The 25,518-nt window shown below is 47.3% G+C and overlaps 1 protein-coding gene across 1 annotated transcript in view; it reads right to left on the bottom strand.

The window, feature by feature from the left end:
• The window catches only part of LOC128845636 (unconventional myosin-X-like), a 253,086-nt gene that overhangs the window by 116,359 nt on the left and 111,209 nt on the right, over positions 1-25,518 (bottom strand). Inside the window, exons 12-18 of the mRNA XM_054044498.1 lie at positions 22,176-22,322; positions 21,476-21,576; positions 19,177-19,243; positions 18,491-18,583; positions 11,652-11,720; positions 8,215-8,297; positions 5,334-5,442 (exon numbers count right to left, since the gene is read on the bottom strand). Coding sequence (XP_053900473.1) covers positions 5,334-5,442; positions 8,215-8,297; positions 11,652-11,720; positions 18,491-18,583; positions 19,177-19,243; positions 21,476-21,576; positions 22,176-22,322 — 669 coding nt within the window. The remainder of the gene's footprint in view (positions 1-5,333; positions 5,443-8,214; positions 8,298-11,651; positions 11,721-18,490; positions 18,584-19,176; positions 19,244-21,475; positions 21,577-22,175; positions 22,323-25,518) is intronic.

Below are 25,518 nucleotides of genomic sequence, written 5' to 3'. Positions count from 1 at the left end.
GCAGAAGCTGGCAAAGGCAAAGTACTGGGCAGACTGCTGGGGCCTGTAATGATTCCTAGAAGCCGCTGGGGTATATAACCCTAGGGACTTCATGGTTGTCCTGGAATCCTTAAGCTCGTGGAACTTAGCACTGATCTTCTCTGAGAAGAACGAGGATCCTTCAAAGGGGTGATACTGGAGGGTTTGCTGGACCTCTGAGGAAGACCAGAAGACTGTAACCAAGAGCTCCTTTGCATGGTTACCACGAAGGCCATGGATCTGGCCACAGAATCAGTCACGTCAAGGGCCGCTATGGTTTTCCCTGCATCAACCAGCGAGGAGACTTCCTGCCTGGCTTCTTGAGGGAGCAGATCCTTAAACTTGTGCATGCCATCCCACATATTAAAACATAACAACCCAGCAGTACCTGCTGGTTTGCCATCCTAAGTTGCAACCCTCCAGTAGAGTAGACCTTTCTGCAAAATAAGTCCAACTTTTTGGAGTCTTTTGCCTTAGGCGTTGCCCCCAATTGCCCTTGGCAATCTCTTTCGTTGCTGGCCAATGCTACCAGGGACCCTGGAGGGGGATGTGAGTATAAGAACTCGTAACCTTGGGCTGGCACATAATACTTCTGCTCCATACGCTTTGACATAGTGGGAAGGGAAACAGGGGTCTGCCACAGAACTGTAACCAGGTCCATGATAGCCTCACTGAGTGGCAGGGCCACCCTCGAGGGGCCCGCTGGTGTCAAAATGTCCAGCAGGCTATGAGAAGACTCCTTGACCACCGCTGCCTGGATGCCCAAATTTGATGCCACCTGTGACGGGTTGGATCACAGAAACCCCCTTGGGAGCTGCCACCCAATGTGCAAAGACTACCCCTGCTTCTGTTTTCCCTGCCAGCTCAGGACTCCAGCACCCTGTCTTGCTGAGCCAGACACTCCTGTCTGGCTCCAGACACAGATCCAGGGTCTGAATCACTTGTCCCAAAGCTGCAAGTTTACCTGAAGACAGCTCACAGTAGTGTGCTTGTCTTTAGCACTCAGATGCCCAACTCCCAATGGAGTCTAAACCCAGATAAATCCGTTTTACCCTGCATAAAGCTTATGCGGGGCAAACTCATAAATTGTTCACCCTCTATAACACTGATAGAAAGATATGCACAGCTGTTTGCTCCCCCAGGTATTAATACATACTCTGAGTAAATTACTAAATAAGAAGTGATTTTATTAAATACAGACAGTAGGATTTAAGTGGTTCAAAGTAGTAACAGACAGAACAAAGTAAGTCACCAAGCAAAATAAAATAAAATGCGCAAATCTATGCCTAATCAAACTGAATACAGATAATTTCCTCACCAGTTCCAGAGTGCTCCCTTTTACAGGCTAATCTCCTTTTAGCCTGGGTCCAGCAATCACTCACACCCCCTGTAGTTACTGTCCTTTGTTTCAGTCTCCTTCAAGTATCCTGGGGCAGGGGGTGGAGAGGCTCCTTCTTTAGCCAGCTGAAGACAAAATGGAGGGGTCTCCCACAGGTTTAAATAGACTCTCTCTTGTGGGTGGAGACCCCCCTCCTCCCTCCTATGCAAAGTCCAGCTCCAAGATGGAGTTTTGGAGTCACCTGGGCAAGTCACATGCCCCTGCATGACTCAGTCTTTACAGGCCAAAGCCATTGTCCACATGGCATCTTGCATGTCTCCAGGAAGACTTCTCATGTGGATTGGAGCATTCCAAGATGCATTGTTCCCCAAGTGTCTCCTGATCAGGCACTTAACCTGGCGAATTCCTTCCTAAAGAAGCTGACCAAATGCCTCACAAAGCTTACTTAGAAATCAGGCAAGCATACAGCCCATATTCTTAACCTCGAGTAGAAAATGATCTATATGTACAAAAAGGATGAATAGATATAGTAGACCATAACCTTTATGGAGATATGTTACATGGCACAGGCAGCACAAAACATATTCCAGTTATGTCATACATACATTTATAAGCACCCCCTCCCCATAAAGCCTTATGGGGTACACTGTCACACCACCTTCTTTAACAAGTCCTGGAGAGCCTTGTGTTCATCTTAGGAAGGAGACATGCCAGCTGCCAATACCATCTCCTCTGGGGAGGAGGAAGCCAGCATCAACTGAGGGCCCTCCACCCCTCCTTCCGTATCAGCCGAAACCCATGGGCCCTCCTCTTGATGCTCGGTACCGGAGTCTGGATCAGGAGTCTCCCATCGAGCCACTGGTGGTGCTCCACTCTTGGAGGCCACCAAATAGGAGTGCCTTGAGAGGGGACGCTGGGCTGGGGGGAAACCCCACAGGTTCCAGAGGGCCATTGCAATGGCACCAGCCTCTAAGGACCAGAGGGCAAGCACTCTGTGATACGCTTGTGTTTGGTTTGGTGAGGTAGGAGTGCCTCGGGGAGTAGCACAGGTGGCTGCAAACAGAGTATGACCCTACTTCTGACTCCGAAGACAGAGTCCTGGCGAGGCGACTAGGGAGGTGTGGACCCCATCAGTGCCAGAGATCAGTGCTGTGATAGTGAAGCCTGCGCCGAGGCTAGCATGGAGGGTTTTCCCCTGGATGGTATCACGATCATGATTCCAGGCAGAGGCTGGGAGAAGATGGTTCCCTGGCCGATGATACCAGTAGCACCAATTCCTGCACCGCTGGAGATGTAGACAGCAGCAACGAGAGCAGGTCCCTGACCGCTGCAAATGCCTCCAGAGTTGACAGCACTGTAAACATACTGGTAACAGGCTGCCTGCCTGAGGACAGTACCACGGGGCAGGAGTTAGCAGGACCTGTGTAGGCTCCTGAGTCACTGGTACCAGCTGTTGCGGTGCCAAAGTAGAAGAGCGGCCTGATACAGGTTTCACTTTATCCCTGTCCCCAGGCCTGGCCGACTTTGGCGCCAGGAATTGACCCCTCTCGTCTAGCTGCCTCTTGTGCTTCTTCTTCGGCACCAGGGATGGGGAATGATGCCAAGACTCTCATACGGTGGGAGGAGCACTCTGCACCATCACCGAGGTACTCAGTGCCGAGTCTGAGCAACTCGGTTCTGAAGCAAGTCCCAAAGCTGCCTTCATAAGAAGGACTTTTAATCTCGCCTCTCGGTCCTTTTTTGTGTGAGATTTGAATAAATAAATAAATATATGGAGATATGCCTATCTCATAGAACTGGAAGGGACCCTGAAAGGTCATCGAGTCCAGCCCCCTGCCTTCACTAGCAGGACCAAGTACTGATTTTGCCCCAGATCCCTCTAAGTGACCCCCTCAAGGATTGAACTCACAACCCTGGGTTTAACAGGCCAATGCTCAAACCACTGAGCTATCCCTCCCCCCATGAGAGGAAATGGGGGGCACACAGGACCCTGACATGGGGAGGAAGGCAGAATAGGGGCACATACAGAGCTCCTGCTGGAAGGGATGGGAGAACTTGGTATGGGGAGGAAGGGGGAAAATGGGATATGCAGAGTCCCTGGCATGGTGGGGGAAGAGAATGGAGGACCCTGTGTGATGATATCGGGGCTCTGGCTATACAACTTATGAATTCTGGTTGCTACTGCAAAGTTATTATGAACTGTTACTATGGAAACTGCTGTACCATGAATGCCTATTGCCTGTTTATCCCCCAAGTCTTACCAGCCTGAAAAACATGTCTTTTGTGAAGGAAGGGGGAAAGTATGAAGCAATTAAAAGTTACTAAACACAGAAGAAAGAATGACAGGAGACCATCCTCAGGATTAAATAAGGAGTCACACGGGGAACTGGAGAGAGTGCCACCCCAGAACAGGAAGCTTTGGAAATAAGAGAGAAAGATCACAGAAGCCAGGGAGGAAGTGTGCATGAGGGAGAAGCAACCCAGCATATAGGGGTCTGCATGAGGCAAGGGGCTACTTCCCTGAGCCCAGATAGCCACCCAAGGACTGGTAAGGGAAGGGTGGGCAAGCAATCACCACTGTGGTTAGGACATTCATTGTTTTCTAAATGATGATATAAAACACAAGAAAATACAGATCGAGTAAAAGAGCAATTGTGTTGGACTCTGGGCAAAGTGTCTCCCCTTGTTAAATGCTTTACAGTTCTACACATCTCCAGAGAGAAATAAACCATGAACCAGAAGGCTCACATATTTTAGTGGGATATTGGCACATGGTGTGTTTAAGCAACTGGGGTATTTTGGGGGTTAGAGCTGGTCCTGAGGACTAAAGAGCTCCATGTCCAGGAAGGGGTAGCAGACAGAGTTAGGGCCCAGGAAATGTACCAGAGAGACTAAGAGAGGAAACAGAGCTGCAGCCTGCTGAGACCCAGGGAAGCTTAACCCACCCAGAGAGCCAAGATTTGGACTCCCTTCACAGCATTCTGATGGGGAGCCAACCAAATCTATGACACACTAACATGGTGGGGAGGGAGCAATGGGAGGGGTCACAGAACCTGTGGTGGAAGGGAGGTTGGGGATGCTGGTATATAGAGAAAGTGAGAATGAAGAGGCATACAGAGCCCCTGGCATGGGGTGCCACACAGAGCCCTGAACATGTGGGAGGGGGCACAAGAAAAAGGGGTCACCTGATGAAAGTAACAGGCAGCAGTTTTAAAGCAAACAAAAGGAAGTATTTCTTCACACACTGCACCGTCAACCCGTGGAACTCTTTACCAGAGGATGTTGTGAAGGCCAAGACTATTACAGGGTTCGAAAAGACCTAGATAAGTTCCTGGAGGATAGGTTCATCAATGGCTATTAACCAGGATGGGCAGAGATGCAAAACCATGCTCTGCAGTGTCCCTAGCCTCTGTTTGCCAGAAGCTGGTAAAGTGGGTCATGGGATGGATCACTTGATGATTCCCTGTTCTGTTCATTGCCTCTGAAGCACCTGGCACCAGCCACTGTTGCAAGACAGGATACTGGGCTAGATGGACCATTGGTCTGACCCAGTATGGCCATTCTTATGTGCCCATGTAGAAACTATTGTCTCCACAAGACGTATCAATACTTAGCTTAAACTCCTGCCCCTTCTTCCCCCCACAGGATCGATACTTGAAAAAACAAACTGTGACACTCAAGACATTGCTGAATAAAGCAAAGCCATATTCTTGTTGTAGTCCTCATCCTCTCCCCATTCCCAATTTATCACCTCACCGCATGTTTTACATTACAGTGTAAACTATGGGAGAGAGACATTGTCTTATCCATCTGCAACATCCCAGCACGTTTACAGGGCTGGAAAAGAAATGGAAGGAATCACTCATTCTCTTGTCTCTTTTCTTCACCCCTCACTTAACTTCTTATTCAGCCAGCCCCTCACCAGTTCCTCCTCTTCACTCTGAAGAGTCGCCCACTTTCTTGGGGAATTCCTTACCCTGAACTGGGAGCTGACGGTTGGTCTGCGCCTCTGGGTTCCCATCTTCAGAGTTTCTTCACTGCTCCGGCTGGAGACTCTTTCAAAGAGGTCATAGATGAAGTCCAGCCTGGCAGTGAGGAGGAGGGTCAGACACAGAAAACACAGGACATCAGATCCTAGGGTCAGCTATGAAAGAATCAGAGCTTGTGTGCTCATTTACCACCCTATTCCTGTGCCAGGCATCCTATTTATACCTTCCCAAAACACCACTACAGAACAATGTGGCTGCAGCACAGGGCTGAGCAGGGCATCCCCTCCCTCTAGATGCACAGACCCTCAAACTGCTGCAACACTGACAGCAGCCCATTCTCCAGCTGCAGAGCTGCATTCCCTGTCTCTTACTACCTTGAAGCACGATGTTACACAGACAGTGTCTGCATTCTGGCTTAGGCAGCACATCTCCCTCTTGCTACACAGACTCCCAAGCAGGAACTGCACAAACAGCAGCCCATGTTCCAGCCAGATTGCTGCATCCCTCCTCTCATGGCACAGCCACACCGTATTCCAGTCACGTGTCATGTAATTGCCTTCACAGATACCCACTCTTGGAGATGAACCATTGAAAGCATGTTACCCTAGAAGGCTCTAAGCCTTGAAACATATGCAGTCTGTTCCCAATCTTTCTGCTGATTTCCTTTTCTCATGCAGAGGCATTCATTGGCTCTGGTATCTCCAAATTATTATTATTGTTATTTCTAGCAGTTTTTACTTTTCCATCTGGCTGAAAGTTTCTTAGTTTGTCTATAACATGGACAAGGGTGATCCAGTGGATACATTGTACTTGGACTTTCAGAAAGCCTTTGACAAGATCCCTCACAAAAGGCTCTTAATCAAAGTAAGCAGTTATATGATAACAAGGAAGGTCCTCTCATGGACCAGCAACTGGTTAAAAAGACAGGAAAAAAAGGGTAGGAATAAACAGCCAATTTTTCAGAATGGAGAGAGGTAAATAGTGGTGTCCCCCAGGGATCCGTACTGAGACCAGTGCTGTACAACATATTCAAAAATTATCTGGAAAAAGGGATAAAGAGTGAGGTGGCAAAGTTTGCAGATGATACAAAATTACTCAAGATAGTTAAGCCCAAAGCAGACTGTGAAGAGCTACAAAGGGATCTCACAGTACTGGGTGACTAGGCAACAAAATGGCAGATGAAATTCAATGTTGATGAATGCAAAGTGATGCACATTGGAAAACATAAACCCAACTATAAATAAAAAATGATGGGGTCTAAATTAGCTGTTACCACTCAAGAAAGAGATCTTGGAGTCGTTGTGGATCGTTCTCTGAAAACATCCACTCAGTGTGTAGCCGCAGTCAAAAAAGCTAACAGAAAGTTAGGAACCATTAGGAAAGGGATAGATAATAAAACAATAAATATCATAATGCCTCTATATAAATCCACGGTATGTTCACACCTTGAATACTGTGTGCAGTTCAGCCTCTCCCCCAGAACCTCCTACAGTTGCCTTCTGTGACTTCTCCCTCTCAGATTGTCCCTGATCATAGATAGCCCCAGGTGCTGTCCCACCCGCTTAACTGGCCAAACAGGGAACACCAGTACTGGCACAGGGGAGCTGGACCTGCTTCATTTAAAGGGGTCAGCCACCCTGTGACATCCCTAAAGTAATATCATCTATCCGAGCCCACCTTCTAGCAAAGGAGTGAGATCCTGTAGCTGCTGATGGTCCATGTGTCTGAGACCCTGCACTAGGGCCTTTACCCCTAGATGATTTCATAGCAAGAGCTCCCTGTATCCAAAAGCCCTTGGAAGGAACCTCAGATGGCAATGAGGTGACCTCTGAAGGTCCTAGGAACATAGGACTGAGGCTTCCTGTGTCCTCAAGTCCAGTCCCCCTCCATTGCAGGTCCTCAGTTTGGAGCTCTCCGATCCAGATTCCCAAGCCCAAGAACCTCAAGAAAAACAGGCAATGGGGAGATGACAGAAAAATTCTGAGTATGGCTCTTTATGCCTTGCTAGCAGTTTAAAGGGGCTGTAAAGGTATATAACAGCACCCTGGAGGATTCCCCCAGCACAATGATGGCACAGGACCACCATCGCTAGCCTTACACCCTCCGTCCCATGCAGCCCCCAGCATGGGGAAGCGCCATGGGATTGGTCAGGGACACAATGGGAAGAGGCCACAGCGGTTTGCATTTTTGGTATTGTAGGCGGCAGAGTAGCCCATTGGCATCCGTAGGGAAGCTGCCATAAACTAGAGCAGACCATAAGACTGCTCTAACTTATGCTGGGGGCTGTGCTGGCCACTGGAGCAGTAAATGTGGCATAAAGAATCTGAAAGCCCCAGAAGCAAACAGCAAATGAATGTTGCATAGATTTCACCACTACGGCTCCTGTAAAATTGTCCTGTCGGCTTCTCCTCCCCCTCTCAGGCTACTCATTCAGCATCTCCTTTCGTGCCCCTTCTTCCTCCCCGCTCTCTGCAGTGTGAGGGTGAGGATGGTATGTACATGCATGGCTATGCCTGTGAAGTACTGCAGCTCCCTGAGTCAAAGGATCCCTTGGGAGTTCCCAAGTGTCACCTTTCTGGCACAGAAAATCTTCTTGGAAAGAAATAAGCAAAGTCCATCCCATAACAAAGGCGATGCTGATACTCAATGCATGTTTCTTTGTATCAATTTCTTTGCAGTAAAACTGACTTCTTCTCCAGCCCCCACTCCTGCTGCCAATATACAGAGAGATAGGAACTTGGGTAATCATATAAAGTAACTCTTCTTCTCCATGACCCTCCTATCATGTGAATTCTGCTCAATTTAGTCCCACAGAGTCTCCTCATCCTGGCCTCCATTCTCCCCTGCAGAGCATTAAGGGCTGCTTACCTGCTGTCCTTCAGCATGTTTAAAATGTCATCCCGAAAGGTGTCTCTGTTCTTCTCCAGAAACCCTCTCACATCATACAATACCTGTGACACAGACAATACATGCTGACTAGTACATAATAGTGCAAACAATTCAAGCCACAGTGACACCCCCTCCCCCACACATGCCAACATCCAGGGCCACCCTGCACGCAGCCCCACTGCGTGCCAATGACAAGACAACAGAGCAGGAAACTCCTACATGCCCAGGCACTACAGGCACATGAGGTCAGAATCCAGGCTTTCGTTTACAAAAAAAGTTGTTTCTAGCGCTCAAAGTTCCAAAGAAAACCTTCAAAATGTAGAAAGTCTGCATTACAGAGCCTATGCTGACATAGCTGTGCTGGTGTAGACCCCTAGTGTAGACGCTGCATATGCGGACAGAAGGAGTCTACCTGCCAGCGTAGAACCTCTCCTCCCCAGCCAGCCTTAGCTATGTCACCGGAAGCATGCCTCAGTTGAGAGAGCTGTGTCTACCCTGGTGGTTTTTGTCAGCAGAGCATACCCTTGTCTTTCTCCATTCACGCACACAGATCGAGGACTGCTGACCCCCACTCCTCACAATACACACAGCTGCAAATCACACCACCACACACACACACACACACACACACAGTGGCCAACCCCTTCTGCCCCCCTCACACACAGCAGCCTATGTATAGGGCACTGAATCCCTTCCACACGCAGAGGCACATGCCACCTTGCAGGGCAGGTAATATCTTTCCCATATGGGAACCAACACACGCACACACAGAGCACCTGTGCACACTAAGGCAGAGCAGACAGATCCCTCACATATCAGATCGCAGTGCCCTTTAATTTACAAACAAATTAATGAGGCCACATTGTTAGGGCCACAAAAAGGGTCTCCTAGCATTGCAGGACCACTGGGGGAGGGCACTCTTACCCACATTTCTCCTGGGGCCTGCCAAGAAGGCTGCAGTTGTAAGAGAAAGAAATGTCCTAGGAAGACGGAGGATAGTTCTGCTGTCACATCACCACACACAGCACTCAACTCAGCATCAAATAACAAAGGCCAACTAATTCAGAAGGCAGGAGTAGAGGCCTGTGTAATGTATAGTGGCAGAGTGACAGAGGAAGATTTAATCACTGAAGGAATAAGCAGCAAGGTACTAGGACAGTGGTTCTCAACCAGTACTCCGGGGCCTCCTGGGGGACTGTGAGCAGGTTTCAAGGAGTCCGCCAAGCAAGGCCAGCATTAGACTCACTGGGGCCCAGGGCAGAAAAACAAAGCCCCACTGCATGGGGCTGAAGCCCGGGGCCCTGAGCCCCGCCCTCCGGGGCGGAAGCCGAAGCCTGAGCAATGTAGCTTTGTGGGGGGCCCTGTGGCATGGGGTCATGGGCAATTGCCCTACTTGGTACCCCCTAACGCCAGCCCTGGCTTTTATATGCAGAAAAGCAGTTGTTGTGACACAGGTGGGCCATGGAGTTTTTATAGCATGTGGGGGGGGGGGGTTCAGAAAGAAAAAGGTTGAGAACCCCCGCACTAGGGCACAAAGATATTTTCCCCATTTTAAAATATTCTGGTAAGTTTATTTTTCAAATAGCTGTAGCACCACAGTGACTGGGATAGAATGTGAAAATATGATCCCGAGTGTTCGGATTTCATCGAGTTATGACCTACAGAAAATGGCATTTGAAGCATGTATAGAACATTTGTAACTTTGGACCGAATTTTAAGAAGGTCTCAGCGCTCACATTTGGGACCAGATGTTCAGAAGAGCTCAGCTCCCACTTAGGCACCAAAATAAGCAGCTGGGTTTGCAGAAAATCTGGCCGTACATGTACTGATGGGAGCAGCAGGGTTGTGAGCATCTTTTAAAATCTGGCCCCAAATGCAGGTCCCAGTGCATGATGCTCAGCTGGTGAAGTGTACAGCCCAGGAAGGCCCATCTGTGCAGCAGCATGCACATTCATTGTGCATCGTATTAGGTCCATGGGGCCCTTGCCTCAGTCCCTGCACGTTTGGACACAGCAAAAGCTGTGCAGAGTCTCCAGTCTGGAAGAGAGGGGCTGAGTCCTGTGGATCTCGCAAGGCTGCAGAGCATCCAGTAGGGCCTAGCCAGATACTTCCACACAGTGACGTTTGTTTTATCTTTTCTGGGTGGGGGGGAGGAGGGAAATTCAGGTAAAATATTAAGTATAAAGAGTGCAAATGTTGCATAGTTAAACACTCAAAAGTGAGGAAAAATCTGAGTTAAGATTGCTCATTCAGCTTCAACTCTGCCATCTTGTGCTTCTGCCCTATAGTGACACAGTCCAATATATGTGATCACTGACTGTTATTCAAGTGATACCATGTAATATCATATAAGCCATGCCATACCTATCAAGAGCAATGAGGCAGGATAAGATCTTGTGCCTTGCTGGGAAGGTTAGGGTGGAGGTAGCTATGAAGCCAGTGAGGAGAGGAATGGGATTTCCTGGGCCCACGGGAAGGGGGTAGCTGCAGACCTCATAGGTGTGAGTGGAGACGGAGTCTCTAGCTGAACAGGGCATCTGTGTAACCAAAACTCATTCTGTGTCTGGCCAGCAATTAGATTCAGTTTGTGTTGAGCACATTCAGTCTCCTCTGTGGGACGGAAGGTCCCAGATGCTTCATTAAATTCAGTCTTGGGTAGGAGCTGGTCTAAAGTGGCTCCTGCAATGACATTCCTGCTGCTCATCCTTGGCACAGAACACACTCTTCCCCACTATCTAGCAACCATGTCCTCCCGAGTACCCTTGAACCACCTAGTGGAAAGCTTCCCCCCTCACACACATCTTTTGCCCCTAGAGTGGAGCCATCAACACCCTTTCCTCTCCCTCCAGTGGGGAGCTCTCATTATAGCAGGATGCATGCAGAGAGCTCAGTTCCAGGGATGGAGCATCACACTGCAGCATAGTTCTGCTACATCTTCCCATAATCAAGATCCATCATCAGGAAGAAAATGAGGTCAGATGAGGAGGAAGTTATAAAGCTGCAGCTCATATTAATAATACTTAACATTAATATAGCTCTATACATGCTCAAAACACTCCCACATATTAGTTAATTAGTTAGGGAGTGAGTCAAGATCATGCTCCCCATTTTACAGATGCTAAAACTGAGGAACAGAACAAGGGAATGACTTGCCCAAGGACAAAAAGCAAGGCAGAAGCAGAGAGATCACAACTCAGGACATTTTATTATTTGTATTACAGTAACACCTAGGGGGCCCAACTCAACCCCATGTCTATTCCTCTGGGCTATTATCCAAAGCAGGAAGCTTAGTGGAGCTGCCATTCCCAGCAGTTTGCATAACTCAGGACTCTTAGATGAATGTCAGTGGCTTAGATCCTTCTACCTGCTGACTCCTTCCTCTTGGGCATGTTTCAAAATACAGCATGCACACCTACCTCTCCAGCATAATGCCTGATCCCAAACTGGTGATCTATCACCCGCGGCTTCACATAGTAATGGTTACTCTGAAATAAAGAAGAAAAAGGTTTCTGGTTATCTGCCATAAGAACAAACAGGCTCACACAACAGCTCTGTCTCAGCTATGATCCAATGAACAGTTTTGGCTCCTAAACTGGGGTGGATGAGGACCTCGATTGCCCCATAGCCTGACCCCAGAGGCTGCACAGTAACCTACATCTACCTTGCAAAAGATATTCCAATACCATAAAAAGGCCCAATCTTCCCAGACTCTATGAACAAAGGATTGCAGAATTGGACCTAAAGCCTGCATATGTTACATACAAGGCTAGCACACTACTGGCGTGATACTAACACACAGATTTGGCATTGACCAAAACTTTCGGCGCAGGATATAAAATCAAGGGAGTTTGTTTAGCATAGCAGTTCTGCACCTTTTTAGAATAATTAATTATACTTCTCCTGTCTCCCTTTGTTTTATGTTCTTCTTTACATCTGCCTTTTCTTTCTTTCACTGGGTATCTTGTTTTATCTTCTAGTCCATGTTGTTCAGCCTGTTTGCCTTTGGTGTCTCCTATTGATTTTAGTACACCCAGATTTCTCTACCACCTTCTTGCCTCCATGTCAAGAATCTTTTCTTGATTCATTTTGCCTCCCCTTTCACTTTTGTTTTGTCCCTGTTTATTAATGTCTCTCTCCTCCCCTCCCAATCCACTTCCTTTCCTGGACTTCCCTCATTCCCTCTCAGAATAGTATCCAAAATCTTTTGTCAACATTCAACTCTCCGCTCTCCTGCAAAGCCCACATTTTTTTTATCATCCCCCAACACATTCCCCACTGTCTTCCTAAGTCTCTTGCTTCTTTCTCATCCTAAACTCTCCAAAACGTTACCTACTTTTTGGTAACTTGAGTTCTTTGAGATGTTTTGGTCCCCATGGGTGCTCCACCACAGGACATGAGCAGACCCATGCACTCTCAACTGGAGATTTGAATCAGCTGTGCCCGCAGGTCTGTGCCTGCACCCTACACAACCTTGTGCTCCAGAGTGAGGGTATATAGGGAGGAGCAGACCTGCTGTTGGTCCAGTTTCTTCTCAACTACTGAGCCAAAAGACTCTGCAGCGGAGGGGAAGGAGGGCAGGAGGTGACTCCCAAGCAGTGACTCAATGAGGAGGAGGTGCTGAAGAGGCAGATCAAGATGGTTTGGAAGACAGCATCACCAATTGTGTGTCCATCTTGGACATGGATAGGATAGCGCAATGTTTGAAGAACTTGTAAGCTGAGGACCAGGTTGTGACCTTGCAAATTTCTACAATGAAGAAAAGGGCTACAGAAGTGGACTGAGCCCTGGTGGAGTGGGCTGTCACCCTGGAGGGGGACAGGTTGTACCCCACTGGCCTCGTAGCAGACTATGATGCAAACTGAAACCCACTTTGATAATCTCTGTGTGGAAATGGATTGTCCGTTCATTCTTTTAGAGAAGGATACAAACAGCCTAGGGGAAATCCTAAAGATTCTTGTTCTGTCCAGATAGACGGTGAGTGCATTTCTAACATCTAAAGTGTGGCAGCGTCTCCTCTTGAGGAATAAAGTTTGGGAAAGAATACAGGCAGATGGATATCCTGATTGAGATGAAAGTCCAATGAGACCTTTGGTGAAATTAAGGATGGGGACATAGCATGACCTTGTCACGGTACAAGGTACTATGTGGTGAATCGGCCACGAGCACCCAGAGGTCTCCCACTCTTCCGGCCAAGAGATGGCTACCAGGAATGAGGTCTTAAGGGAGAGATGAAGGAATGAATAGGGCCTATAGGCTTGAGAGTACTTTAACAGAACTCATACATAGTCCCTATGTTTTCAATTCCAATACATAATCGAGAATAGTTGAGAGAGGCGCTTCAGAAGCGCATACAGAGTGACAGGAACACAAGGAAAAGAAGTGTGTCAACTTCTGCAGCTGAGTTTTATGTGTGGAGGGCTTCTTACTATTTAGAAGTACAGACTGGATCTCAGCTGAGCAGTCCAATTCTAAATTCGAGAATCACGAAGGAATCAGGTCTTGAGGATCAGAGATACAATGTAGGAGTAGCTCATGTACCTGAATTCTGTGCCACGAGGTCTGATCTGAGCAGGCGGCATCAATGTATAGCTACAGAAAGGTGAAGCAGGTCTGAGTCCCGCACTTGTCTGGGCCAAGGCAGCACTATTAAGATGATCCTCATCTGCCTCAGTTTGATTAATGTCTGGAAGATTAATGGTGTCGGAGGGCAGGCATAGAAGAGAGTGTGGGGTAGGGACTAGCGGGGTATCTTCCAAAGATATGCAGCCGCATCCCCCATTGGAACAGAAAATATGGCTTTTTGTATTGGTTGGGGTTGCAACAAGATCCACTGTGGGGAGATCCCATGTTTCGCAGATGTTGTGAAAGATTAGGTTGCTGAGCTCCCACTTGTGGTACTGATGGAAGTTTCTGCTTATTGCATCTGCCGTCGTGTTCTGGAGACCTGGCAGATAAACTGCAGAAATCTTTTTGATTCGACGCATAAGGACTGGAATCTTGCTCCCCCTTATTGATTTACACAGTGCATCGCCATCCTGTTGTCTACTGTTACTCTGACCCAAGAACCCTGAACGTTGTAGGAAAAGTGCTGACACGCATAACAAAGTGCCCTTAGTTCTAAGACACTGATGTGAAGCAATGTATCCTGTGGGACCCATTCCTCTGTGCTGTGTAACTTTGTAGGTGAGGTCCCCAGACTAGGAGAAAGCATTCAGTATGATGATTCTTGTTGGCAGTGGGCATGAAAATGGAGACGTACAGAAACTCATTTGCCAAGGTTGTGCCTGTTCGGCATGTACACGGTTTTGAGCCAGGCCTGCAGACATTGCAGATGTAATCTCGCATGAGGCTGACATGTGACTTAGGAGCTGAAGGCAGGTCCTTACTGCTGTCTGTTGGACTCTGCTGTAGACTAGTGATCAGACAAGACATTGCTGAAAACATGTCCTCTAGTAGATAGGCTCTGGCAGTCCGAGAGCCCAGGTAGCTCCAATGAAATCTATCCGATGAACGGGTGTTCATGTGGACTTTCTCAGGTTGATACGAAGATCCAGGGAGTGAAACAAGGTCAGGGCCTTGCAGGTTGCCAATTGGATCTCCAGAGCAGAATGCCCCTTGAAAACTCAATCGACCAGATAGGGAAGATGAGTTGCAACTACTGAAAGAAGCTTTGTAAAGACCCATGAGGCTGTGGAGAGTCCAAAGGGAAGGACATGGTATCGATAGCGTTCTGCGCCAATGATGAAATGTAGAAAATGTTTGTGGGAAGGATACACAGTGATGTGAAAATACACATCCTGAAGGCTGAGGGCAAAAAAACAGTTGCCCTGATTTAAGGATGGGATCATGGTAGTCAGTCACCATGCTGAAGAGCTGCAAAATAACATAGGTGTTCAGGTTCCTGAGGCTTAGAATTAGCCTCCAGCCACAATTTCTTTTGGGAACCAGAAATTATTTGGAATAAAACCCTCTTCCCACAATTTCTGGGGGAACTGGCTCTATCATCTCCAGATGGAAGGAGGGATTGAACCTCCAGCTTTACGAGGTCCATGTGAGGAGAATCCCTGAAGAGGGGGTGGAGGGAGTGGGTGATAGCATGGAAATGATTATGGGGGCTGGAGCACATGATTTATGAGGAAAGGCTGAAGGAACTGGGATTGTTTAGCCTGCAGAAGAGAAGAATGAGGTGGGATTTGATAGCTGCTTTCAACTACCTGAAGGGGGGTTCCAAAGAGGATGGATCTAGATTGTTTTCAGTGGTAGCAGATGACAGAACAAGGAGTAAATGGTCTCAAGTTGCCGTGGGGGAGGTTTAGGTTGGATATTAGGAAACACTATTTCACTAGGAGGGTGATGAAGCACTGGAATGGGTTACTTAGGGAGGTGGTGGAATCTCCTTCCTTAGAGGTTTTTAAGGTCAGGCTTGACAAAGCCCTGGCTGGGATGATTTAGTTGGGGATTGGTCCTGCTTTGAGCAGGGAGTTGGACTAGATGACCTCCTGAGGTCCCTTCCAACCTTGATATTCTATGGTTCTATGATTCTATGAAATGGATAGAATATCCCATAGAAACTGCCTCTAGAATCCATTTATCTATGGTTCCCAAGCAAGTAGAAATTGGGATAGGTGATCCCTGAAATGGGTGTGGAAGGCAGGTTTGCATTGCAGATCCGGAGGAGGGAAGTCCATGGCTCTCACCCAGATTGTCAAAATGGTTGTTTACAGAGGCGCCCAGGTAGAGGGGTTGCCATTGGGGGTAGTCCTTTCTTACTGTGTTTGGACCTCCTTCTGGGAGGTTCTGTAGGTATGGAATAGGTGTGATATGGCTGGCACTGGTCCAGTCAGGTTCGTTGTGCTGTCTGTGATTTACCTCTTCGTTCCAGGTACATAAATGCCAAGTGACTTAAAGGTTGCTCTTAATTACTTGAGCAAATGGAGGGAGGTGTCAGTATCGCTACTGAACAGCCTAGGCCCTTTGAAGGGGAGGTCTTCCACCATGTTTTGTACCTTCCTAGGGAGGCCAGAAGACTGAAGTCAAGATGCTTGTTGCATAACAACAGCGGTGGCTAAAGACCAAGAAGCTGCATCAGCAGCATTGAGGGCAGCCTGCAAAGAAGCTTTGGCAATAAGTTGGCCTTTCAAAATGAGGGCTTGGTATTGTTTCCTCTTTTCCTGTGGCATGTGATCAATAAAATGAGTAATTTTTGAATAGATGTTGCAGTCATAGAATCATAGAATATCAAGGTAGGAAGGGACCTCAGAAGGTTATCTAGTCCAATCCCCTGCTCAAAGCAGGACCAATCCCTAACTAAATCATCCCAGCCAGGGCTTTATTAAGCCTGACCTTAAAAATATCTAAGGAAGGAGATTCCACCACCTCCCTAGGTAACCCATTCCAGTGCTTCACCACCCTCCTCGTGAAAAAGTTTTTCCTAATATCCAACCTAAACCTCCCTCACTGCAGCTTGATTCCTCCTTGTTCTGTCATCTGCTACTATTGAGAGCACTCTAGATCCATCCTCTTTGGAACCCCCTTTCAGGTAGTTGAAAGCAGCTATCAAATCCCCCCTCATTCTTCTCTTCTGCAGACTAAACAATCCCAGTTCCCTCAGCCTCTCCTCATAAGTCATGTGCTCCAGCCCCCTAATCATATTTGTTGCCCTCCGCTGGACTCTTTCCAATTTTTCCACATCCTTCTTGTAGTGTGGGGCTCAAAACTGGACACAGTACTCCAAATGAGGCCTCACCAATGTCGAATAGAGGGGAACGATCACGTCCCTCAATATGCTGGCAATGCCCCTACTTATACAGCCCAAAATGCTGTTAGCCTTCTTGGCAACAAGGGCACTCTGTTGACTCATATCCAGCTTCTCATCCACTGTAACCCTTAGGTCCTTCTCTGCAGAACTGCTGCCTAGTAATTCGGTCCCTAGTCTGTAGCAGTGAATGGGATTCTTCCGTCCTAAGTGCAGGACTCTGCACTTGTCCTTGTTGAACCTCATCAGATTTCTTTTGGCCCAATCCTCCAATTTGTCTAAGTCCCTCTGTATCCTATCCCTATCCTCCAGCATATCTACCACGCCTCCCAGTTTAGTGTCATCTGCAAACTTGCTGAGGGTGCAATCCACACCATCCTCCAGATCATTAATGAAGATATTGAACAAAACCGGCCCCAGGACCGATCCTTGGACCACTCTACTTGAAACCGGCTGTGAACTAGACATCGAGCCATTGATCACTACCTGCTGAACCCAACGATCTAGCCAGCTTTCTATCCACCTTATAGTCCATTCATCCAGCCCATACTTCTTTAACTTGCTGGTAAGAATACTGTGGGAGACCATATCAAAAGCTTTGCTAAAGTCAAGGAATAACACGTCCACTGCTTTCCCCTCATCCACAGAGCCAGTTATCTCCTCATAGAAGGCAATCAGGTTAACATCATATTTTGCCATCAGGACTAGAAAATTTGCTACTGAAAACGGAAGAGCAGTGGGTGAGTTTATCCTTCTTATCAAGGGTCCAGTTCCTCAGCAAGTTTGGCTGTTTCTTTCATCGTCTGCCTCCACTACAAGGGAGTTGGGGGGGAGAGGGAAGAAATACTCCACCCTTTTGCTGGTATGTAACATTTTTTCTGCCTGTTTGCAGGTAGCTGCAAGAGTGGCAGGAGTCTGCCATAAATTATGGGCTGCAGACAAGAGTGCCTCATTAATGGGCAGAGCTATCTTACTCTGGGGAGGGTGTGTAGAACGTCCACAAGAAAGTCCTGAGACTCTTGTACCTCCTCTGTAAAGAGTTGAAGAGATTCTGCAAGTTGCTTCATTAGAATCATAGAATATCAGGGTTGGAAGGAACCCTGCCTGGAGCCTGCACCTCTGATGCACCCCAACCCCCTACCCCTTCCACGCCCCAACTCCCTGCCCCAGCCCTGATCCCCCTCCCGCCCTCCAAACCCGTTGGTCCCAGCCCGGAGCACCCTCCTGCACCACCAATCCCTCATCCCCAGCCCCACCCCAGAGCCTGCACCCCCAGCCAGAGCCTGCACCCCTTCCTGCACCCTAACCCCAGCCCGGAGCCCCATCCAGCACCCTGAACACCTCATTTCTGTCCGCACCCCCAGCCGGAGCCCTCACCCCCTCCCACACCCCCAATTTTGTGAGTGTTCATGGCCCGCCATACAATTTCCATACCGAGATGTGGCCCTCGGGCCAAAAAGTTTGCCCACCCCTGGCCTAGGGGATGGTTTGCTTACTTACCGCATGCTGGCTGTGCAGTTTTTCCAAGAGGGTGCTGTCTGTGCCCTTGGGAAATCGACTCTCCTCGTTGACCAGTGCCAGCAAACCTAGTTTCTACAGCCAAATGAGAGACAGCCTTTACCAACCAGTAAAACTACAAACTGCACAGGATTCAGGCTAGAGAAATAAAGGTTTGAGACTGTCATGCTGAATGGCACCCTTCAAATTACACCCTAGAAAGCTTGAGTGTAAAGTGCGCCTGGTGGCCAATCTACAGACTCAACAAGTAGAACATTGGCTCGTCGCCAAGTATGTAGAAATGAAATTTCTTTATAAAATCTGTATTTTGGAGGTTAAAGCCCTACCTAAGTCCATCCCAAACAATGAGCAGAGGATTTGCATTCTTACAGAGGGGCTTTCTAGGGGATGAAGAGGCCCATGCTCTTGGGAGAACAAGATGTGAAAAAGGTCTTGCTGATCTACCCATGCTTTAACACATGGAAACACCAGCAGAATCCCAGAGACCATGTGATAGCCAACCACAGAACAGAATGTGGGAGCCAGCCCTGCAATTTATCCCTTTGCATTGGTAAAGTACAATAAAAACAAATGCCTAAGTGTGGGGAAGGAAAAATTGTTAAGTGTCATGCCAGGTCATGCCTACCAGGATTCCTGGGACCAGATGAATTCTATAAAGAACTGCCCACCTTCTCAATGAGATCTAAGCACTCTGCATTGTCCATCCAATCAATGGCTTCCCAGCTTATTCCCTCCCTGCCAAACAAGAAGAAAAAAAACAGTGATATAAGAAGTAATCTCCCAGTCCCTGGGGTGGGGTGAAGGAATATAGAGGCAGCACACAGCAACATTCCCAGGACCCAAGAGGGATTCAAGGGATGGACCACACCACTACCATCCCAGGCTCCTGGGGAAGAAAGTAGGAAGTGGAACACATGACTTCCAGGGGGAAGTAGGAGGTGGAGGAACAACTGGAAGCAAAATATCTGGACATTTCCAAGATAGACATGCCTACCACAAAGGAACAAAAAATTGATATTTTCTTCACTGGGATGTGGAAAAAAAATAATTCAATGAATCCATGTTTTTTAAGATCCTTGCTTTATCCAATAATGCCCTTGGCAGAGGCCTCACAAGTTTGGAAGGATTTAACTGAGACTCTGGGATTTCTTCTGAGAGTAGCTTCTATTCCAGAACTGAAAGAAATGTAGAATTTGCTGTACCAGATCAGAACACTGATCAGTCAAGTGTAATATCCTGCCTCTGGTGCCATAATACGCTTGGCCAACTGAGCAATGTAATACACAGAAGCTATTTCCTGACTACTGAGGAGATTAACTGATATCCTGAAGTAAAAGATCCTGTCTTTAGCATATCAAAAAACAATATTAGTCTTAACATTATTGAGTCCTTTCTAAAATCTAGCCACAGAGTTTGGACACTTCCAATCTGATCTTTAGGAAAAATCTCCCTTTATAGGAAGGACAGTGTTTTTAACATGTGCTTCCTGCAATGATGGAATCAGCTGCGGGAGTGGGTGTATAAATAGCCTTGTATTTTGGCAGTCTTTAGAACTTAAAAGAATTATCTGTTCAGTGGCTCTCCTTTACAGAGCTGCTCACATTCAGTCTCAATGACCCTATTCAATTGCCTCATTCAGAAAAATAAATGCTTCTGTCTTGGAGCTAGAGGGGAATATTTCTCTGGCTGTCCTCTCTCAAGAGGCTCAGATATTATGGTGATGGGCATCAATACAATATCTTAATGGTAGATAGCTATCTAGAGTTCTCAACTCTCAACTGTAAACTCCGTGATAACATGGCTAGGGCTTTCTGTTGGACCCTTCAAACTCAAAGACAAAACCACAACCACTTCCACTGAAGAAGAGTCACTAGAAAAAAGAAAGCCCTCAGAGACCTATTCAACTTACAGATTCAGGAACTTTCCCTTTTCAGACCAAAGCCCCATTTGGAAATAAGGCATACATTTTGAAGAGTGAGAGTAATTAATCATTAGAACAACCCAGTGATGGGTTATGGTGTTGGACTCTCTGTCACTGACAATTTTTAAATAAAGACTGGATGTTATTCTAGGATATGCACTTGTTCAAACAGAAATTGTTTCAGGGAAGTTCTATGGCCTGTGTTACACAGGAGGGCAAGCCAGATGTTCACAGTGTTCCCTTATAACCTTGCTGACTACGATAGAGCCAAAGTATCTGGTTACAACACCATTACTGATTGGAGGAAGAGAAGAGGATTTGGAGTTTTCAGATTTTTGTTTCTTTTTTGCTATCACAATGGATTTAGAAACAAAAGGCCACATGTCTTGGAACCCCTTCACCACATGACAGAAAGGAGCTGGGTCTGGCTCTGTGAATGACTAGCTGAGAGAGTTCAGATGAAACAGAAGTAAGTTAGAGACAGGCAGGGTGCTGCAAAACTTTCATTATAACATTTGAAACCAAGTAAAACTTTACAATCTTAAACTTGGGCCTGGTTTGCTCCAGTTCACCTCCTTCCAACAAGACTGGGCCAAGTTTCAAGTGCCAGGGAAGGGTTTATTGTTTAGGGTGGAAACCGGCAAAACTTGATATTTGAACCAATTCAATGTTGACATTGTGGCCTCAGAAAGAGCTTATGTGAGATACTGAGTTCAGCCGGGGGTTACTGTAAGCAATTTGAGGCAGAGACCGTCTTCGTACAGTGCCAGCACAATGGGATCCTGCTCCTAGGCACTACAGTAATAAAAATAATAATAAAACACTCGAGAGGTGAGACACTTCTTGCTTGAAGACAGAAGTCCCATTCTAACAAAACAGTGCACTGGACATTCCCCACCAAAGCATATTCACTGGCTTACACACTGCAATCAGCCAGTCTGAGCAGGGAGAGCCTCCCAAATGCTGGGCTTCACTAGGGAAGAATTATGTTCCCAGTTTTGCATCCTGAAATTTGAAAAGAGGCACTGCTCCTTCCCATTCATTACCTGTTGTACTCTAGCTGCTCCAGGGAGAAGATGTGTTTGTTGAAGTATTCTTGGAGTTTCTCATTGGCATAGTTAATATTAAACTGTTCAAAACTATTAATCTACAAGAGAGGAGAAACAAAGATGATAAAAATTAAAATTCAGGTCGCAGGTCTATAAAAAAAATCTTCCTGTGAGGACAACATGGAAGGGAAACTGCATACAGAAGACCAGCATTTAATGAACGGTGTCCATATGAACTCCAAGGCCAGAATTGACTGGCCTTTGGATAAAGCAGAGGAAAGTAGAAGAGTCTGGTATCACCTCACTCTCTCTTTCCTTTCCTATTGGTTATTCATTCTGTTACAGGGTAGCTAATTAATAGGCATTCCTCACCTGTTACCACAAGAACACAGCAAGAATGTGAATATGTTAGAAACCAGACATCTACTGTGCACACATATCTCAAGGTACAACTAATGTCTATCACAACCTACCCACAAAGGGGAACTAACCATCTATCACAGCCCACAGGAGGACATGCACTGCAAAAGGGCAGCCAAGCGGTCTCTCACCCTCTCTCACAGGGGATCTGTGTTGGAAAGACGTTTCCCAATATGTGTTGTATTGACCCACATCAGGTATCAGCCTAGCAAATTTCCTTCATACATCCAGCGAATCTTCAGAAAAAACCTGGCCTCCAGAAAGATAGAGTACTGACCTGAAAGTTCTCGAAGCCAAAGATATCCAGGATGCCCACAGACTTAAAGTTTTCCTTCCCTTTGATCTTCATATTAATCTTGCCAATGAGCCATGAGAAGCACTGGGAATACAGTGCCATTGAGAGAGAGTCCCTAGAGTCAACCGCCTGCGAGCATATGAGGAGGAAAAAGCTGTCATGATAGGTGAGCAGAAGGAGCACATGGATGTTACCACTATCACTACTTTACGACACTAACGACTTACATCCCCATCCTACAGTTATCACACTGCCAGCTGGACAGAGCCATATGTATGGCTGGCTGCCCCATGGAATATATGTTGTATAATGTTTAGTAAGCATTCCAGCTTTTGGACAATGCTACCATTGGCCTAGCCACAGCACAGTCAAAAGTCTGAAGCAAGTGGAAGACTGAGATGCAGGTGCTGAAGGCATGTAAGATGGCAAGAGACCTTGCAGTCACTTTGGGGAGACTCGACCTTTGAGTCAAGAATTTAGAGCTACAGAGGAGACACAGAGATACAAAAAACACTGACATCTTAAGAACATAAAAACATAAGAATGGCCATACTGGGTCAGATCAATGTTCCATTTAGCCCAGTATCCTGTCTTCCAACAGGGGCTGGTGCCAGATGCTTCAGAGAGAATCAACAGAACAGGGCAATTACCAAGTGATCCATCCCCCTGTCGTCCAGTCCCAGCTTCTGGCAGTCAGAGGCTGGGGACACCCAGAGCAGGGGGTTGCATTCCTGACCATCTTGGCTAATAGCCATTGATGGACTTAGCCTCCATGGACGTACCTAATTCTTTTTTGAACCCAGTTATACTTTTGGCCTTCACAGCATCCCCTGACAACAGGTTCTACAGGTTTATTGTGCCTTATGTGAAGAAGTATTTCCTTATATTTGCTTTAAACCTGCTGCCTATTAATTTAATTTGGTGGCCCCTAGCTCTTGTGTTATGAGAAGGAGTAAATAACACTTCCTTATTTACTTTCTCCACAGCAGTGGAGATTTTATAGGCTTCTATCATATCCCCCCTTAGTCGTCTCTAAGAAGAACAATCCCAGTCTTTTAAATCTCTCCTCATACGGAAGCTGTTCCATATCCCAAATCATTTTTGTTGCCCTTTCCTGTACTTTTTCCAATTTTTATATAACTTTTTTGAGATAGGGAGATCAGAACTGCACACAGTATTCAAGGTGTGGGCATACCAGGGATTTATATAGAGGCATTATGATATTTATTGTTTGATTATCTACCCCTTTCGTAATGGTTCTTAACTTTGTTAGCTTTTTTGACTGCTGCTGCACATTGAGCGGATGTTTTCAGAGAACTATCCACAATGACTCCAAGTTCATTTTCTTGAGTGGTAACAGCTAATTTAGACCCCATCTGTAGCGGGGTGGTCACCCGCTCCTGCCCTGAGGGGTATAAAGACAGCCCTGGGAGAGGGCTGTTGCAGGGGGAAGCAGCTACTAGGCTGATTGGGGAAGCAGTCACAGCTGGGCCATGCCCCAATCAGGCCTCAGCTGGCCCTATATAAAAGCCAGGAGCAGACACAGACAGGCCTGGCTGCAGGGAGCTAGAGAATGTACCTGGAGTGGAACAGGGCTGGGAGAAGGCCAAGGGAGCTGGGGCGCTCCGGCCTGGAAACCCCTGAGGCTGCGGCCTAGTAGAAGGCCAAACAGGTACTGGGATTACCGGGGACAGCCCAAGGCTAGGCAGAGGTAGCAGGTCCAGACCCAACCTTGCCTATGATGAGTGACTTATACTGCTGTCTGCCCCAGGAAGCGGGGGCTAGTTGGTGAGTGGCAGTAGTCTACGACTGAGGCGAGGTGGGATGGGGGGTGAGGGTTCCCCAGGGAGGGAAGACCCCGAGAGTGAGGGGTTACTGCCAGGGGGCAGCACCCCAGGTAACAGGGCACCAGAGTCCAGGGAGGGACATGGGGGCCTAGCGGCAGTGGGACACTGGCCTGCAGAGGGTGCTCCAAGGCTGGAAATGAGCTAATTCCCAAGAGACCAGCAGGAGGCGCCGCAGGGGTGAGTCCCACATGCTTACAAGTGCTGGAGAATATGGGCATAGCAGTCCGCCCCTGATACAAGGGTACACATGCACACCTGAGTATGGAAATTCTTCCATGCAATGTCTGTTGGCCCACATGTGCGCGGTAGATCTTCTTGCGCTCCTAACAAAGCGTGTAAGAGAGTGTGTGGGTCAACGCCTCTCCAGTTCCTCTTTTTAGTCTAATCCCACAAGTTCTGAAGCAGAGGGGATGGAGGGTGTGTAATGGAATACATACAGGGACCACACACCTCAGAGAACTTCCAATTACAGTAAGTAACCGCCATTTCTTCTTTGAGTGATGGTCCCTATGTTTATATTCCACATATAGGTGATTGGCAAGCAATGCTCAGCTGCAGGTGGGTGTGAGGAAGCTGGCAGCAAAAATGTCTGCAGTACTCAGGTCCAGTTGCTGCATCCACAGGCATGAACTAAAATATAGTGTGTTGTGAACATGTGGACAGAACTCTAGGTGGCCAGCCTGCAAAGTCTGCAGCGGGACACCGTATAGGGATGCTATCGAGACAGCCTGTGCTCACACGGAGTGAGCTGTGCCACTCCTCGAGGAAGGGATTTTCACTACCTTGTAGCACTCCAGGATGCATCCCAAGACCTACTCAGAAATCCTCTGGGAGGATATGGCTTGACCATGTGATCTCTCTGCCTTGGTGATAAGAAAACTTGGTGATTTTCTAATGGGTTTGGTCCTTTGCAGGTAGAAAGCTAGGGCATGCTGGACATCAAGGGAGTGAAGTCTCTTGTCTTCAGCGGACGCATGGGGTTTTGATAAAAATACAGGTAAGTTTATCATTTGATTGACGTGGAAATCAGAAACTAACTTGGGGTGCAGTCATAGAGAAACCTTTTCTTTGTGGAAAAACTGTATAAGGAGGGTCCACTATGATGGCTCTGAGCTCACTGAACCTCCTAGCCAAGGTATCATTGAGGTGTAGGTTTGGTCATTGGTGGGAAGGTCCTGATTAGATCTTTCATAAACTACTGTCACTGGATGAGTAAAGACAGAATGCCCTTCTACTGGAGGGAGGGAGGCACTAATCATTGCTAGGTGCACTTGCAAAGAACTAAGAGACCTAGAACGACAAGCATACTTGCAGTGGCTGAAGAATGTTGGAGTTGTGCCCAGGCCAAAAATGTGTCCAGGAAGCAGGAGCATTCTATACCCAACGCCCACCAAAACACCAGGCCATGAGGTGAAGAGAACCTGGGTTGGGATGCCTGATTCCCCCCCACCCCCATCCTGAGTTAGGAGGCCTGTGAA

This window comes from Malaclemys terrapin, chromosome 11 (assembly GCF_027887155.1).
Source record: "Malaclemys terrapin pileata isolate rMalTer1 chromosome 11, rMalTer1.hap1, whole genome shotgun sequence".
NCBI classification, from domain to species: domain Eukaryota; kingdom Metazoa; phylum Chordata; order Testudines; family Emydidae; genus Malaclemys; species Malaclemys terrapin.
The sequence above is the reverse complement of the archived record's forward strand: the minus strand, read 5'-3'. Positions and strand labels throughout refer to the sequence as shown.